A 19,818-nucleotide genomic window follows, 5' to 3' on the forward strand; every position below is an offset into this window, starting at 1 on the left:
GTCAGGTTCCGTAAACACGGGTGACGACCCTGAAGGGCACACACATACTTAGGTCAACAAACGTGATCAAAGTTATGATATGGATTTTTACATTCGGCCTTTTTCTCTCTCTCTGAGCCCCATCGCACCCCATATCACGATCATTGGCCGCGGAGGCAAAGAGATCCCGCAACTCGTGGCGCGCGCACGCCTCGAAGAGATCACTGCGCTGTACTTCATGATCTGTCCATGACTGGAAAACTATTTGTCAGACCTGACGGAGTGAAAAGGAAATGACACTGACAATACGACATGGTAATTTGACAGAAACGAATCAAATATCTCATCTTGCCCAGCTTTCTAGCCCTTTTGGGGAGGAGCTAATCTAGATATATAGGTATTTAAGATAAGATAATTTATAAGATAAGATAAGACAAGATAGGATAATTTATATTGGTCCAATCAAATGGAAATTCAGTTTGACAACAATTGACCACCTCAGCGTAACTACTGTAACAATAACAATATAGATGCAAATACGAACACCATTCACACACGAAACACATACACAGTCATAACCAGCGCTTTATGCTTTAGACTTCTATGTATATTATAGCTTTTATATAGCGCTACTTTCATGCTTATAGCATGCTCAGAGCGCTTTGGTCCAATCTCATATGTGGACCAGTGGGGGGGGGGGGCATCTAGGAGTTGGTTTTCCGTGCTGCCTTTAGGCGCTCAGTAATCACAACTCTGCCCGAGTCGAACCTCGAGCCCCCTTCTAGGTAGCCAAGCTAAGCCAAGTTCAAGCGCACTTGGCCTCTCGACCACGCTTCCCACCATGTCCTACTGGGGGGGGGGGACATACGTTCAATTCTCAAGTTTAGTCGTAGAGCCTTTGCATATAATAGCTCGCTGCGGCCGGTACCGAGGACCGTGGTTCGAGTCCAGGTCGTAGCTTACATAGGGCCAATGTTTAACCACATTTTTTTTTTGTCCTCTTCTGTGACTAACCTTTGCACTTTAGTGCTGGTAGTCACGTGACCTGTCCATTTGTTATTGTTTCTGCACAAAAGCATCGAGCTATATATAGATCTAGATCATCACTTCACCACTAATTCGCCATCAGCGTTCTTCACCAGACCTTTTAGTCTCAAGAACAAAACAAAAAAAATAACAATAGCACAATCAACATTAGTCAAAAAATTTTTTTTTTTTTTTCTAATTTGAGATACCAAAACAATTATTTGCTAAGGGACAACAGAGTGAAAATACTTGTCAAGTAAGACGACATTGAAATATTTAGCAAATAGCATAGCGTGAGTAGCCTAGACGACCGGTACATTTAAATATTTGGCAAGTAATATAGCACGAGTAGCCTAGACTACACCGAAATACTTGTCAAGTAAGACGACATTGAAATATTTAGCAAATAGCATAGCGTGAGTAGCCTAGACTACCGGTACATTTAAATATTTGGCAAGTATTATAGCACGAGTAGCCTAGACTACACCGAAATACTTGTCAAGTAAGACGACATTGAAATATTTAGCAAATAGCATAGCGTGAGTAGCCTAGACTACCGGTACATTTAAATATTTGGCAAGTAATATAGCATGAGTAGCCTAGACTACACTGAAATACTTGTCAAGTAACGGCAAGGGTAGCCATGGCTACATTGTAATACTTGGCAAGTAACATAGCATGGGTAGCCATGGCTACACTGAAATACTTGTCAAGTAACGGCAAGGGTAGCCTTGGCTACATTGTAATACTTGGCAAGTAACATAGCATAGGTAGCCTGGGCTACGTCAATCTTTTCTAATTATAAATTTCAGACCAAAAAAAAAATGGATCCTATGTTAACAAAATATTTTCTTTAATTTATTTTCTGCAATTTAGTTCGACAATGTTGACATCAAAGTATTACTTCAAAAAAAAAAAAGATTATAATTTAACAGGCACATGACAGACATTAAAAGATACAGGAAGTGACAAATGAGACACTATATATTCGCTCATTTTAATATTGTAGTGACCTAGTTTAGTTTAGAGAGTATGTTAGTTTTGTAAATAAATATAGCGTGCCTTGTTTTTAGCGACGGTAAGAAGTAGTGACGTAGACAGACAGACGAATGACGTAGCAGAATACGGGTACATGATAGGAGAAGAATATGGCTAGGGCTTGTAGAAAGATCATCCCCATCTGTAAATAAACATCAGTTGAAGTCTTCACAAGTTTTATTACCTCTTTCTCTCCGTAATTATTTACCACATTCTGGTGGAATCAACGTTGGTATCGTCTGTTAGGAGAGAAAGAGTTAAGTATGTTATAATTAATAGTTATGTCCCTTGGATGTGTTCAGACTTGTGTTTAGAATGGTGAAATAGTATCAATCAGACATCAAATCCAAGCCATTACAATATGGTATATAGATCTAAATGTTTGTTTTAAAAAAAAAGTTTGTAAAAATGCTTGACATGGCTCCCTCAGAGTGCAAAATCCTCTACTTCCTAGGTTCAAACCTCCACCACAGAATGCCCACCGTGTCCTTCAAAAACTGCATTGTCCATCAAGTGGTCAGAACAAGACACTGATCCCATAATACCCTTATAGAAGATGAATTATATCGAGCGTTGACTGACCTGGAACCACTGAGCAGTTCATCTCAGATAGTGGACTAGACATCTGAACATAATAAGAATAACGAAGAAGTCAAAACCTCCCGCAGGATAGTGTGGGATGGCAGCGGGCAGGGTATGAGCCCATCAAGAGACTGCTCCCATAACACCCTTATAGTCTAGAATCTAATACTGGAAAGTTGAAGTCATAACCTTTTTTTTTAAGTAATTTTAAACAATAGAATAGCGTTTAGATTTAGACATCTAGGTGTAATAGAATAGCGTTTAGATTTAGACATCTAGATGTAATAGAATAGCTTAGATTTAGACATCTAGATGTAATAGAATAGCTTAGATTTAGACATCTAGATGTAATAGATTAGCGTTTATATTTAGACATCTAAATGTTATAGAATATCGTTTAGACTTCTTAAGACATCTAGATCTAATATAAACTTTGTATTTTTATATACAGCTGAAAATAATATTTTTTAAACGTTTCGTTCTGAAGTGAAGAAAATGCGCGATTGACTTATGTCACTACAAACGCTGATCAGGCCCCCTCTCTCTATATATAGGTCTGTGATATAACACATGTCCAGACTGTACATACATAGGTCAGTGATGTACACAATTAGGCTCTATAATGTGCAGACTAATGTATTATCCTCTGTGGTCAAATTGAAAATCAAAATTACAGCCGCGTTTCCTCTTTACTTGGCAAGAAAAATATAACGGAATAAAATTGCATTTTTATCGTCAATATTCTCTTCAATTTATGCAAATCTATGCAAACCTATTCCCATTAAAGCGTAACTGTTATTGTTTTTTCCCCCTCTCGTTAATGTTATTTTTGGCATCGTCTGCAACGAGTCTTTTCCCTCGCTGGCTATTCAACCTCTATTTACCTAACCGGCGCACATAAATCTCAAGCTTGTATTCATGCCAGATACCCGCGTTAAATAGTTTTAAAATTCACCGCCACGCAGGGCCATCCGCTTTCTCCCCCCAGCTTGCCAAAAAGGCAGACCAGATCTCGTAAATGCACGGAATCTCATGCACTGTCATGCGCAGTGTTCAGGCACACAATGGCTATCAATGCCAGGTCACGGTCGGCGCTTCGCTTCAAGTGCTTGCCAAGATGGCAGTCTGATACAGCGGGGTGAGCCAAATAAAAAATAAAAAAAAAGACCAAAAAAAAAATGTCTTACTGGGAGGTGTTGGGGAATTCAAAATAAGGGAAGCACAATTCTGAAATCAAAGCCGGCATCTGTGACCCCGCATTAAAACCTCGATAATACACCTCTCACAGAAAAAAAAAAGCTGGCCAAGCCATTGGGGGTCAACCGATAAGTGGCATATAATATTCAATGCCTTTCCTTTGCATTTAGAACCATCTGGTTGGAAAGAAATGTATTTTGAAGAAAAAAAAATAGTCAGAATGTGGAGTGGGGGGAAAAAAAGGGGGGTGGGGGAGAACAAAGAAACTAATTAAGCAGAAACTGCGTGCCGGAACACAAGCTGAACTCATTACCACAAGGAGACAAAAAAAGATAGATAAAGGACGACAGGGCAACTTTTGATGACGAAATCATCAGATCCTTACTCTCGAACACAGCAATCATTTAGAGAAAGAATTGTATAATCTCTTCAAAGTGTGTGCTGACTGGGTGGCGCAAGCCGCGAGACTACCGAACAAGTGTGTGTGTGGGGGGGGGGCTAGAGTTCGAATCTCTATGTAGACCAGAGATTGTTAATAGAGACTTGACCCGAATAGATTTTTGTATTTGCTGATTGAGCGACTAAAGACAGGACGGAAGCCTTCTCCCAAATCTCCTCCTAGCGATACATGCACGAGATTGGACCACACAGCACTAAGCATGCTCTACCATATTAGACGTGCAAAATATAAAAATAAATATACTCAAAAAAAAAAGAGCAAAGCTTATATAAGGGAAAGAATCGCACTATTAATGTAATATCTCTCAATACTGCAAGATTTATCTCCCTTTTCTACATAATAAAAACTAAATTAATGAATGACCTAATGCGTTCATTTTTAAACTGATTAATGTTTTCTCATCGACAGAGAATAATCGTGTAAAGTTTGAACTTGATCCGAGAACGTGAAGTGGGAGAGATTGGTACCCAGACAGAAAGACAGACAGAGTGGGCTGATGTCAAAAAGAGAAAACGATATGAAGAAATGTGGGGGGATATGACGAAACCTAACGAGAAACATTTACGAAAATGAAACAGCTGAACAAAGATTGTTGAATAAATGGATAACATAAGCAGCACCCAGGTCACCTGACAGCACTGCTTAAAACTGAGTGAAAACAATGAACGCATGATTAAAAGTCCGGAAAAAATAAATATTATATGTTTTTTTTTTTATTTCGCTACATTGATCATCATCGTTACTTCCGGTATTCTGTACACCGGAAACACCGAAACGAAGTTATTTATAGACTTGTCTTTTTTTTTCCCCTTAAAATCACTTACAACTTTTAATTGGACCTTTGCATTTCTTTGGTGTCAATGTTATATCGATTTCGTTTTTTGTAGCTATGAAATAACGCCCCCCCCCCCCCCAAAATCTAGAGTAGGTGGAAAATGGTGTATACAACACAGGAGGTAAAAGATCTACGTATTACTTTCTAAGAAATGTAAACAATTCAAGATCGTGAAGACCAAAAACAAAACAAAAAATGCAGAAAAGATTTTTGTCTTTTGAATTTTACGGGTGTATGTCGTCAGTTAGTGTGACACCAAATTGAATGTGGTGGGCATTAGGATGTCAAGTTAGAAGGTCGGAACAAATGATTGTGTGGCATCCAATTGAATGTGGTGGGCATTAGGATGTCAAGTTAGAAGGTCGGAACAAATGATTGTGTGGCACCCAATTGAATGTGGTGGGCATTAGGATGTCAAGTTAGAAGGTCGGAACAAATGATTGTGTGGCACCCAATTGAATGTGGCGGGCATTAGGATGTCAAATTAGAAGGTCGGAATAGATGATTGTGTGGCACCCAATTGAATGTGGTGGGCATTAGGATGTCAAGTTAGAAGTTCGGAACAAATGATTGTGTGGCACCCAATTGAATGTGGTGGGCATTAGGATGTCAAGTTAGAAGGTCGGAACAAATGATTGTGTGGCACCTAATTGAATGTGGCGGGCATTAGGATGTCACGTTAGAAGGTCGGAACAAATGATTGTGTGGCACGTAATTGAATGTGGCGGGCATTAGGATGTCAAGTTAGAAGGTCGGAACAAATGATTGTGTGGCACCCAATTGAATGTGGTGGGCATTAGGATGTCAAGTTAGAAGGTCGGAACAAATGATTGTGTGGCACCCAATTGAATGTGGCGGGCATTAGGATGTCAAATTAGAAGGTCGGAACAGATGATTGTGTGGCACCCAATTGAATGTGGTGGGCATTAGGATGTCAAGTTAGAAGTTCGGAACAAATGATTGTGTGGCACCCAATTGAATGTGGCGGGCATCAGGATATCAAGTTAGAAGGTCGGAGCCCTACCACCCAGCTACTGTGGATAACAAGTGGTACTTTTAAACATATCTACTTTCAAGAGCTATCCATGGATCGTGCAAATTTTAAATGTGTGTATCCATTGGGTGTTCGACGAGAGGGCCACATGCAAGAGAGAGAGAGAGAGAGGGAGGGAGGGTGTGGATGGGCGATAGTTGTGCATGTTAGTTACAATAAAATAAGCGTCACCTAACCCAACACTAAACTCTAGAAGCCAAATTCGCAAACTCCTTTCATTTACAGAATAACACATGAAGTAATACACATCGCAATATTAGCTCCCTTGGAAAGGGAAATAACACAAACTATTTCATACTCCCATAGCGCCTTTGATTGGGTATTACTGATCTACTGGATTGAATTTAGTTCTATGTCAAACTTGCAGAATGTTCCTTTCACATTTTTTTTAATTTGGCCACGACAATAAAAGTAGGAGTGTGAACATGGGTTTACCCGTTCAGTCGACATATTTATTTCCAATGTAAAACACAGTGATTTCTAGATTTCAAACTTCCTATCCTATCAACCTGTGGGCTGTTGAGACTCTCCAAAGTGAGGATCCTTGGTCATTAAAATGTAAAACTAAAACTCCACGAGCTGTAATGAATTGAAAAGCACACCCATGTCCTCAAAACATATCGCTCCCCATGTCACACTTGCGGACATTTTCTCAAAGTTAATTGTCAATAAAGATTTACAGCCATCCCTCTCCGCCCAGAGCGCCCCCTCCTACGTCACCAACCAATGAATGTGCGGGGGCAGGTAGCGGCGCTAATAAGTAGCGAGTCATTGAATCAAATGTACTAGAGCCGTCACGTGACACACACACAGCAAATCAATTAGGAATCTTTGTTTCATGTAGGGGACACTACTCGTTAATTGTCTCAATTAAAAAACAAAACAAAACACAAAAACAACGGCGTCTTAATAATAATGGCGTGAACTCCGTCATGCATACATTATCAGTTGCAGGACTGGATCTCGTTAGATCTGAGGTTTTCTTCGCACAGCTCTCTGGGTGGTTTCTCGCGTATGATGGGTAGGGAACGTTGAACAGCGAGAGCCCGGGCAAAGCTTCTCAACCTTACCGTGGCGCTTGGGGTGGAAACGGTCATTAGGGGTGGCGTTTAGGCAAACAGGGAAGCAAAAAAAAAAAAAAAAAGAACCCCCGTTGGGGTGCCTAAGGACCGAGTCTATTGCACTGGCGGGGATAGAAGAAAGCCCCAATAACATGTCACTATCCATACACTGTTTTTATGGCAGGCGCCTACACGGCTGATGTAGTACAGAGGGGGAGCTTCCCCGATGTGCTCGGCCTTTGGCCTCGCTTCTAATCTCAGCGCCTTAGGTTTGAGCAATCGGTAATAGGGATTTAATAATTTACATCTGATCCGAGAATGGGAAATGAGAGAAAAAAACAACATATTGATATAAGCTTTATAGAAACCTAATTCAAAAGCGCTGGCTGTGTGAGTGCGTAGTCCTATGTGATTCGTGAGTGAATGTTGTTCCTATTTGCATCTACAATCTCTATTGCTACAGTAGTTTTGCTGAGGCGGACAATTGTAGTCAAACTGAATTCCCATTAGTTTGGACCAATAAAATTAACTTAATCACCCATTGCATTAAACGGTCATTCTATTTCTTCAGCTGAAACTAACTGTGATGTCCTACCAGTTTATTTAATAGAGACATTTATATTTCTCAGTCTTTAGACTCCACAGGTATATACGTGCACACACAGTGGGGAGCGTGGCCGAGAGGCCAAGTGCGCTTGAGCTTGGCTTGGTTACCTAGAAGGGGGCTCGAGGTTCGACACCCCACTCGGGCAGAGTTGTGTTTACTGAGCGCCTAAAGGCAGCACGGAAAACCAACTCCTAGATCCCCCCTCCCCCCCCCCCCCCCACCGGTCCACAAATGAGATTGGACCAAAAGCGCTCTGAGCATGCTATAAGCATGAAAGTAAGCGCTATATAAAAGCTATAATAATAATCTCTAAGTTGTGATTTAGTGTAAGTACATTGAAGTGGGATGTGTACATGAGCAATACACGTACTGTACATAAGAAAAAATTGTCAATGATTTATTTTGTCACCTACAGGCCCAGTCTAATACATGAAAGTATTATTTTTAAACACCCTTTAATTTACAAACAATAAGAAAATGACATTGTTAAGCACCTCATCTAATAAATGGGGGCGCGGTGGCTGAGCAGTAAATCGCTTGACTTCTGAAACACAGGTCCTGGGTTTGAATCCATTAGAAGACTGGGATTTTTCATTTCGGGGTCTTTAGGGTGCCCCAGAGTCCACCCAGCTCTAATGGGTAACTGACATTAGTTGGGGAAAAGTAGTTGGTCGTTGTGCTGGTCACATGACACCCTCGTTAAATGAAACAGATAACCTTTACATCATCTGCACAAATAGATCACAAGGTCTAAAAGGGGAACTTCTTTTTTTCTCGTCTAATAAATACTTTACAGTACAATAATGTAAAAAAAAAATGCTTTTATGTACACACCTACTCTAATATCTAATACTAATTATTCAAATTAATAACAAGTAGAATAATCATGGAACTAAATAGGAATGGAATAGAATATGAAAATGAATGTAGATAAAAATGAGGTCCTATGATCGTATTTACATATTTGTGTGACTTGGGGGGGGGGGTGGGGGGGGACTATCTCATCCATCAGACTTAGCACCCAGTGGCATCACTAGAGACACCAGATGACTCTGGTACTATATTAATGCTTTAATTGCCCAGATGACAGTGGTGCTATATTAATGCCTAAATTGCCCAGATGACACTGGTACTATATTAATGCTTTAATTGCCCAGATGACAGTGGTGCTGTATTAATGCCTAAATTGCCCAGATGACAGTGGTGCTATATTAATGCCTAAATTGCCCAGATGACAGTGGTGCTATATTAATGCCAAAATTGCCCAGATGACAGTGGTGCTATATTAACGCTTAAATTGCCCAGATGACAGTGGTACTATATTAATGCCAAAATTGCCCAGATGACACTGGTACTATTTAATGCCAAAATTGCCCAGATGACACTGGTACTATATTAATACTTTAATTGCCCAGATGACACTGGTACTATATTAATGCTTTAATTGCCCAGATGACACTGGTACTATATTAATGCTTTAATTGCCCAGATGACACTGGTACTATATTAATACTTTAATTGCCCAGATGACACTGGTACTATATTAATGCTTTAATTGCCCAGATGACACTGGTACTATATTAATGCTTTAATTGCCCAGATGACACTGGTACTATATTAATGCTTTAATTGCCCAGATGACACTGGTACTATATTAATGCTTTAATTGCCCAGATGACACTGGTACTATACTAATGCTTTAATTGCCCAGATGACACTGGTACTATATTAATGCTTTAATTGCCCAGATGACACTAATACTATACTAATGCTTTAATTGCCCAGATGACACTGGTACTATATTAATGCTTTAATTGCCCAGATGACACTGGTACTATATTAATGCTTTAATTGCCCAGATGACACTGGTACTATACTAATGCTTTAATTGCCCAGATGACACTGGTACTATATTAATGCTTTAATTGCCCAGATGACACTGGTACTATATTAATACTTTAATTGCCCAGATGACACTGGTACTATATTAATGCTTTAATTGCCCAGATGACACTGGTACTATACTAATGCTTTAATTGCCCAGATGACACTGGTACTATATTAATGCTTTAATTGCCCAGATGACACTAATACTATACTAATGCTTTAATTGCCCAGATGACACTGGTACTATACTAATGCTTTAATTGCCCAGATGACACTGGTACTATATTAATGCTTTAATTGCCCAGATGACACTGGTACTATATTAATACTTTAATTGCCCAGATGACACTGGTACTATATTAATGCTTTAATTGCCCAGATGACACTGGTACTATACTAATGCTTTAATTGCCCAGATGACACTGGTACTATATTAATGCTTTAATTGCCCAGATGACACTGGTACTATATTAATGCTTTAATTGCCCAGATGACACTGGTACTATATTAATGCTTTAATTGCCCAGATGACACTGGTACTATATTAATGCTTTAATTGCCCAGATGACACTGGTACTATACTAATGCTTTAATTGCCCAGATGACACTGGTACTATACTAATGCTTTAATTGCCCAGATGACACTGGTACTATATTAATGCTTTAATTGCCCAGATGACACTGGTACTATATTAATGCTTTAATTGCCCAGATGACACTGGTACTATATTAATGCTTTAATTGCCCAGATGACACTGGTACTATATTAATGCTTTAATTGCCCAGATGACACTGGTACTATACTAATGCTTTAATTGCCCAGATGACACTGGTACTATATTAATGCTTTAATTGCCCAGATGACACTAATACTATACTAATGCTTTAATTGCCCAGATGACACTGGTACTATACTAATGCTTTAATTGCCCAGATGACACTGGTACTATATTAATGCTTTAATTGCCCAGATGACACTGGTACTATATTAATGCTTTAATTGCCCAGATGACACTGGTACTATATTAATGCTTTAATTGCCCAGATGACACTGGTACTATATTAATGCTTTAATTGCCCAGATGACACTGGTACTATATTAATGCTTTAATTGCCCAGATGACACTGGTACTATATTAATGCTTTAATTGCCCAGATGACACTGGTACTATACTAATGCTTTAATTGCCCAGATGACACTGGTACTATATTAATGCTTTAATTGCCCAGATGACACTAATACTATACTAATGCTTTAATTGCCCAGATGACACTGGTACTATACTAATGCTTTAATTGCCCAGATGACACTGGTACTATATTAATACTTTAATTGCCCAGATGACACTGGTACTATATTAATACTTTAATTGCCCAGATGACACTGGTACTATATTAATGCTTTAATTGCCCAGATGACACTGGTACTATACTAATGCTTTAATTGCCCAGATGACACTGGTACTATATTAATGCTTTAATTGCCCAGATGACACTGGTACTATATTAATGCTTTAATTGCCCAGATGACACTGGTACTATATTAATGCTTTAATTGCCCAGATGACACTGGTACTATATTAATGCTTTAATTGCCCAGATGACACTGGTACTATATTAATGCTTTAATTGCCCAGATGACACTGGTACTATATTAATGCTTTAATTGCCCAGATGACACTGGTACTATATTAATGCTTTAATTGCCCAGATGACACTGGTACTATATTAATGCTTTAATTGCCCAGATGACACTGGTACTATATTAATGCTTTAATTGCCCAGATGACACTGGTACTATATTAATGCTTTAATTGCCCAGATGACACTGGTACTATACTAATGCTTTAATTGCCCAGATGACACTGGTACTATATTAATGCTTTAATTGCCCAGATGACACTGGTACTATATTAATGCTTTAATTGCCCAGATGACACTGGTACTATATTAATGCTTTAATTGCCCAGATGACACTGGTACTATATTAATGCTTTAATTGCCCAGATGACACTGGTACTACTTTAAATACTAAAATGGTACACAATAGTGATTACTTAATGTCAAACCAACTTCTAATAATAAAATTTATTTATATGTCTCAATTATAGTCCATTTGAAGTGAGTGATTCAATAAGCCATAAGTAAATTGTAGTCTGTATAGTGATTGATTAAATTAAAACACTAATTGTAGTCTGTATAGTGATTGATTCAAATAAAACACAAATTGTAGTCTGTATAGAGATTGATTCAAATAAAACATAAATTGTAGTCTGTATAGAGATTGATTCAAATAAAACACAAATTGTAGTCTGTATAGAGATTGATTCAAATAAAACATAAATTGTAGTCTGTATAGTGATTGATTCAAATAAAACACAAATTGTAGTCTGTATAGTGATTGATTCAAATAAAACACAAATTGTAGTCTGTATAGAGATTGATTCAAATAAAACACAAATTGTAGTCTGTATAGAGATTGATTCAAATAAAACATAAATTGTAGTCTGTATAGAGATTGATTCAAATAAAACATAAATTGTAGTCTGTATAGAGATTGATTCAAATAAAACACAAATTGTAGTCTGTATAGAGATTGATTCAAATAAAACATAAATTGTAGTCTGTATAGTGATTGATTCAAATAAAACACAAATTGTAGTCTGTATAGTGATTGATTCAAATAAAACACAAATTGTAGTCTGTATAGAGATTGATTCAAATAAAACACAAATTGTAGTCTGTATAGAGATTGATTCAAATAAAACATAAATTGTAGTCTGTATAGTGATTGATTCAAATAAAACACAAATTGTAGTCTGTATAGAGATTGATTCAAATAAAACACAAATTGTAGTCTGTATAGAGATTGATTCAAATAAAGCACAAATTGTAGGTTGTATAGAGATTGATTCAAATAAAGCACAAATTGTAGTCTGTATAGTGATTGATTCAAATAAAACACAAATTGTAGTCTGTATAGAGATTGATTCAAATAAAACACAAATTGTAGTCTGTATAGAGATTGATTCAAATAAAGCACAAATTGTAGTCTGTATAGAGATTGATTCAAATAAAGCACAAATTGTAGTCTGTATAGAGATTGATTCAAATAAAACACAAATTGTAGTCTGTATAGTGATTGATTCAAATAAAACATTCCTTACTGTGTATATAGGAATAAGTGATTCAAAAAAAAACAAAAACAACCTAAATAGTAGTCTGATTAAAGTGATTGATTCAAATTGAGCATCAAACAACAGAAGGAGAATAAGGGACATAACTCACTATATATCTCTGTTTACAAGGGCACTAGTCATTGGATCATTGAATTATATCTTGGAATTCTACAGAATCCAAAAACTTAAGAGGAAATTAGCAAAATGTTTCTGACAATAATCAACGACAAATCAGTCCAGCATTTTGCTATTTCTTAATGTGTAATCTTTTCCAACCTATATATATAATTCTCTTCATGGCTCAAGAGTTTGGACAAGAAGTAAAGGAAAGATCACTCTTTTATTTCTGCAAGTCGAACTAGAGTTACCCTACAAAACAAAACAAACAAGTAGCATTCACCCGTCACAAAATAAAAGGGCCGGATAATAAGTGAAATTTAAGAGTTTATATTAGAAAATATATTCGTCTTTGCATTTTATTCATTCTTTACTACGTACAGAATTACTTTACGAGCCTTACGTGTAGCGAAGACATACAGCTTCAATCTATCTACGAGAATAGTTGACCTCAAGTAATTCTTCATTAGTTTGAAGTACGAGAAGCTTCTGTCACTAGATTCCACAATTACGGGTATTGCATTATGCCGTTTTTTTTTTTGCGCATAGGATTAGCGTTTCTGGTGAATTGACAGGAGGCCACGAGAAATCTGTTGTAAGTTATAAAATGGTTTAATTTAATAATTTATACACCTAGAATTAGCTCAGGTCCTATGAAAGTGCGGGGCCCACTGCTGTCGCATATGTGTATGCTACCCCCTAACCCCCCCTCCCCCCCGGTCGACTAGTTTTTTTTTAATTCTTCTCCGAACATACAAGTTTTCTATTAGCAGTGTTGTCTTTAAATTCATGACGTTTCTCTTGTTAGTGGAGATGCTAAAAACTGGAAATTTTTTTTTTTTATCAAGGGAACTTACCGGTCTAAAGCTTGCTGCATCGTAGGTGATGAGTATCCTCCCCTGACATTGAATGTTGTGTCAGGATTCTCTGTTTCTTTGTGATTTAGAATTTCCTGGAGAAATCCCAGATCTAGAAAACAAATTTAAAACAATAAAATAATAATGAAATGATTTTGTATGTGCACATATATAGCTGTGGAGTCTAAAGACTGAAAAAATATAAGCATGAACTGCAGGAGGAGAAAACAATCGTATACATCTCTTTATTATACTATTTGGTGCAAACTGTTCGTCTTTTTTATTTGTTTGTAGTTAACGAAGGCCTCATGGCTTTAGCATAATGTATTTTTATAATGTATTTTTAGTATGGTCCAGATGGTTTCCTGTATTATGTTGTTTTTTATTTTTCTAAACTATAGATTCAAATGTTTACTTTAAACACTAAATATTACAATAGGGACAGATTTGGGCCTGTTTCTGCTTAGATGGCTTAGAGTTGTTTTTTTCTTTGCTTCACTAGCAGCCATTCTATTTGTTTCAGAGCAGGACCCTAAGACCTATGATTTATAGCTAGTTTTCCAAATTCTATCTGATCAATTTAATTTCTCTGAGGAAAGACTTGATTCAATCCGTGCACCAATGGTGTTGGCCACCTTCCGTTGTAATAATGAGTCAAATTTAACTTTTGAAACAAATTCCTGTTACAGCGGGGTACTCAAGGACACAAAATATTCTACTCCTTCTAATGACTTAAAGAAGAAGGATAACAGGTATGATTGTTAAGCTGCTGAGCCAATGGTCAGATCCTAAAAGCAAGTCCTGCTGATTGAAACTCTGGATTTTTACACAGAATTTGGAATCTACCAAGCTCTAAGGTAATTTCTTTGATTTTCATTAGGGATATGAATGCAGGATTTCACATGACCATGTAAACCAGATATGACCTTAATATTTTGTCACATGTGATGATGACAAAGTTAATGTCTGCCATGGGTCTAATTAAGCTTTCTTTCGTGAGGTTTTAATTTGGGTCTCAAATAAGTGTGACCTTACAAGAGCACTCCAGCTGTCACTTTCACAGGTCCTTTCCTGCCAATTGCTTTCCTCTATGCCGGTGAGTGCAAATTGGACCCAGCTCTAATAGATACCTGATATCTGTATAAAGTCAGCTAGTCTGTGATGACTACAGAACCAAATGACCCCAATTTTATCAAATTGTATCAAAATAAAGTAGCCATGTGTTTTGCTATTTCTATCTTATCTTATCTTATATAATACAGACCTTACTTCAAAAAAAAAAGATGATTACATCCTACATGTCATGCATCTAGTCATGCATGTTAACCAATGACTTAAATTCTGTCAAGTTATTGATTTTCCTGGCTGGCTCAGGCAACCCATTCCATGCTCTAATAGCATTAGGGAAGAAGACGCATTTGTATAAATTTGTCCTAGAATATGGAGCGAGGAATGCACCTTTATCTTTGTGTCTGAGTATTTTATTACTTTTCGTTTTTGTATTTGAAGATTATGGTTCAGTGTTGTTATCTTGCACACTTAAAACTATTTTATTGTAAAAATAAAATAATTATTTCTCTTAACTTTCTAAAAAAATGACAGTTTAAATTAAGCTGCCAATAGATTTCACTACTCACTTTTGTTTGGTTCTTGTAGTAAGGTATAAGGTGCTGGCTTGGGTATTTTATCCCTCGGTGCAGGTGTATCAAGGTGTGAGCCTTGCAGCTCTCGAACTTCATTCAGATAGCTCTGATGTTTGCTAATAGTCTCAGGGTTGTAATAAGGCTGACTGCGTCTGCTGTAACCTAGACCAGAGTTAACTGGGAGGGGAGGCTGTGATGCTCCAGTGCGATGCTCAAAAGTTGGATCTCTCTCTTTGATGCTCACCTGTGGAACATGGCTCGTGGTCGGGTGTCCAGAAAAGGTAATATGGCTTCCTGGACTTCTGTTACGAGAACGTGTCATTGACAAAAGTTGAGCCTGGATTGAAAAAAAATAAAAAGTTCAAAGTTCAATCACATTTCAGTTTTTGTTCCTCAAAAACTGATATTGAACTGTTAGAACAAAGTGTCATTAATATGATATTATAATTTGATAAAACAGAATGACTCGGAGTTGACATCTAAAATTGGTCGGAGGTAAGATTTTTACACGTCTTGACGTTAGCTAACTTGCTGGTACAGCTGTAATCCAAAGAATTTCTGGCTTCCTGGTCATAAGGTATGTGCTCTGGACTGTCTTGATAGTCCCCGGTTGGAACCCTTTCGAGCACCAGCCCACATCATCCCGGGAAGGTTTGGGCTAGGATCTAATTATCTTCAAATCTGATGGAACATCTGAAGAATGTCAAACAATATCTAATATATAAAGCAGAAAGTAAGGCGTATGTATGTATGTCCCACAGAAATCTAAACTATTTGACCAATCTTGATGAAACTTGGCATCAATGTTCCTTAGATCATGGCGGAGACCGTAGTATATGTTTTATGTCCCTATCACTACTGGAGGGCCCTAAAAATATATAAAATGTACCTAATTGTATCTCTATTAAAAAAACACTTTTTAACAATAGGGTTAACACGCTTTCACAGTATTTTATATTTGATATAAATATGTTGGCTGAATGCCAAAACCCATTTTCACACTCTACTTTTATTTTCGTGGCAAAATTTTAAAATGTGAAGGGAACATTCTCCATGTTTAACATAGATCTAAATCCAAACCAGTAGATCAGAAATACCAAAACTAAGGCTCGCAGGCCGCTGGTCATATCCGGTTAGTAACAGAATATAATATAGCTCAGACCTTCAACTATTGGCTCCCACCCCCACCCTTTTCCCCTTGAATTAAAAATTGTATGACTGAAATATCAACATGAACGAAACGAGGTCACTAATAGTATGAGGGTAGAATAACCTTGACCTTACCTGCATTTGAAATTGTTGCTGTTGCAAAGTTTCGAGGTGTTCCATCCTCCTTTCATTCAATTCAGCCATTTGTTTCTCCAGCCACTGTATCCGCTCACCTGACTCATCAGGGTGTCTGTCTCCAACGCGAGCGCTCTTCTTTTCCTGAAGTTCAGAAATCTGGCTCAACAGCTGGCCAATTTTAGTTTCCAGCTCATGCTGAATCTAAAATTAGAATTTCAGTTTAAGAGTTAAGACAGATATATACATTACTACCTTCAAAGTTGTTAAGTCTTTTCTTTCTTTGTGTTTTACACATACAAAGACATTCAGTAAAATGCCAAGATGAAGGCTTAGAATCTAATTCATTTATTGAATAGCTATTACATCTGGAGTATGAATAGATTAAGCATGGTTTAGCTTAGTTTAAAGTTCAGTTGCATGTCTTTTTTGTTTGTAAAATGTTTTAAATGTTTCCGCTGTTCCTTCAGAGTTGAAGATAATCTACTTCCTAGTCCAAGGGGAAGGGGGAAGGCACTGGGCAGGGTATGAACCTGGGACCATCGAGACATCAGAACGACAGGGGATGGCACTGGGCAGGGTATGAACCTGGGACCACCGAGACATCAGAACGACAGGGGATGGCACTGGGCAGAGTATGAACCTGGGACCATCGAGACATCAGAACAACATGGGATGGCACTGGGCAGGGTATGAACCTGGGACCATCGAGACATCAGAACAACAGAGATGGCACTGGGCAGGGTATGAACCTGGGACCATCGAGACATCAGAACAACAGAGATGGCACTGGGCAGGGTATGAACCTGGGACCATCAAGACATCAGAACGACAGGGGATGGCACTGGGCAGGGTATGAACCTGGGACCATCGAGACATCAGAACGACAGGGGATGGCACTGGGCAGGGTATGAACCTGGGACCATCGAGACATCAGAATGACAGTCCAGTTCACATACCACACAACCAGGCAGCCTTTCTTACATCAAGGTTTATATAACGCTAAACAGCAAACTCCTCCTTGTTTTCATTATTACATTGGACCATTCAGATGACTAGACATGAGATGAACAGCGCAGTGATTTCCAAATCCAGTAGCTCTCCATATAGTTTTCTAGAGGTTACTACTTGAGATGATGAAAGCATTGTGGGAATCCAGTAACTAGGGTGTGACTGAAAATTGTCCCAAAAAAAATGAGAAGAATGGTACATATCACTGACATTATCAGTTTGCACCCCTCGGCTCAAGAAAACATTAAGAAACTGGAACAGACACAAAATAGAGCAGTGAGATTCATAACAAACGAATATTCACATTTGACTAGAGTAACACCTTTAGTAAAATCACTAAATTTAGAAAGCCTTCAGGACAGAAGACTCAAAAGTAAAGTAGCAATTATACATAAAACACTGAACCATAATCTTCAAATACAAAAACAAAAATTAATAAAATACCCAGAAAGACACAAAGATAAAGGCACATTCCTCATCTCATATGCTAGGACAAATTTGTACAAATGCTCCTTCTTCCCTAGTGCTATTAGAGCATGGAATGGGTTGCCTGAGCTAGCCAGGAAAACCAGTGACTTGGCAGAATTTAGGTCATTGGTTAATATGCATGACTAAATGCATGACGCGTAGGACGTAATCATCTTCTTTTTTTGAAGTAACACGTCTATATTATATAAGAAAAGATATCTTATCAGCTTTTCCTAGTTACATAGCGAAGATCAAATGTTCACTCAAGATTGATCTTAAACTGAGAATAAGACATGATCAAAAGTTATATAGGTAAGTGAACTTCTTTTATCACTTTTTTTGACTTGTAAAAGAAACAGAAAACAAATAGAACAAAGCAGATATAGTAAGAACATTAATTGTTCAAAGTCAATGAAGGGAGATAATCTAATAACATACAGAGTCCTATGCAGACTAGCTAAAGGTACATTAGTTCTGTGGTAAACACTTTACTAGGATTAATTGGATGAATAATTGATTAATTGAATGCCTTCCTAAAATCCCTAATTAACCATTCCTATCTTAACCAGAACTAGGCATCACATACAAAAGACTGCATAACAAACAAAGAGAGTACAGACAGGATTAATACAGTGATTGGATCCAACAATGACCTGGTAACTACCGTAATAAATATGCAAACTAAAACACTATGGTCTTAACAAAAGGTCCCCAGGGCTTGCAAAGACCTTCCTTCAGGGAAAAGCACCACAAGAAGAAGTGGCAGAGAGAGAGAAAGCAATGGGAAGACAACATAAAAGAATTGACGGATCTGTCATTGAAAGAGATTCTATCAACTGCAATTGACAGAGAGGAATGGAGAAAGACAGTCAGCAGGTTTTGTCAAGTGCCCAAACTGTTCAACAAACAAATAAATAGGTTAAGGCTCTTAACCAGAAGTGAGGCTTGCCAAGTGCTGCACCTATCAACCACCACCATTTAGTTAGAATAAAAAAAAAGTGACTGCAGACAATTTTAAAAAATAATAAAAAGTAGAGACATATTTGCTCAAGGAAAAAAAAAACTAAAATATATGGTAAATATGGTAAGCCATACAATAATAAAAAGATATATGGTAAATATGGTAACCCATACAAAAATAAAAAGATATATGGTAAATATGGTAAGTCATACAAAAAAATATCTCTTGCTCTTCAATCATTCTGATTTATAAACATTTATAAAATCTGCCAACCTTCAACAAGGGCTGTGCAGCAGCAACAGCAGCAGATGCTGCCGCTGCAGCAGTGATGGCGACATTGGAAGACGAATGTGGAATGGTGTGGGCCTCTGGTTTGAAAGATTCCTGATCTGTTTCCTCATCTGTTAGGATTTTGGCTTGCACTATTTTGGACTGAACAAATTTCTTTACTGGCTTCTTGCTATCACATCTGAAAAAAAATATTTGATTTAAAAAATTATACATTAACTCAATATAAGGTAATTATTATGTTAGAAACGAATGAGTATTTATTCTCTGGCACTGCCATGGTC

General features: G+C 37.6%; 1 protein-coding gene across 2 annotated transcripts in view; it reads right to left on the reverse strand.

The window, feature by feature from the left end:
* The window catches only part of LOC106054504 (TALPID3 protein-like), a 109,131-nt gene that overhangs the window by 86,653 nt on the left and 2,660 nt on the right, over window positions 1-19,818 (reverse strand). For both annotated transcript variants that reach the window (XM_056022682.1, XM_056022684.1), the window contains exons 4-7: window positions 19,520-19,715; window positions 16,807-17,010; window positions 15,517-15,859; window positions 13,880-13,991 (exon numbers count right to left, since the gene is read on the reverse strand). In XM_056022682.1, the coding sequence (XP_055878657.1) occupies window positions 13,880-13,991; window positions 15,517-15,859; window positions 16,807-17,010; window positions 19,520-19,715 (855 nt within the window). The remainder of the gene's footprint in view (window positions 1-13,879; window positions 13,992-15,516; window positions 15,860-16,806; window positions 17,011-19,519; window positions 19,716-19,818) is intronic.

The sequence above is a fragment of the Biomphalaria glabrata genome, chromosome 3, assembly GCF_947242115.1.
Source record: "Biomphalaria glabrata chromosome 3, xgBioGlab47.1, whole genome shotgun sequence".
NCBI lineage: Eukaryota > Metazoa > Mollusca > Gastropoda > Planorbidae > Biomphalaria > Biomphalaria glabrata.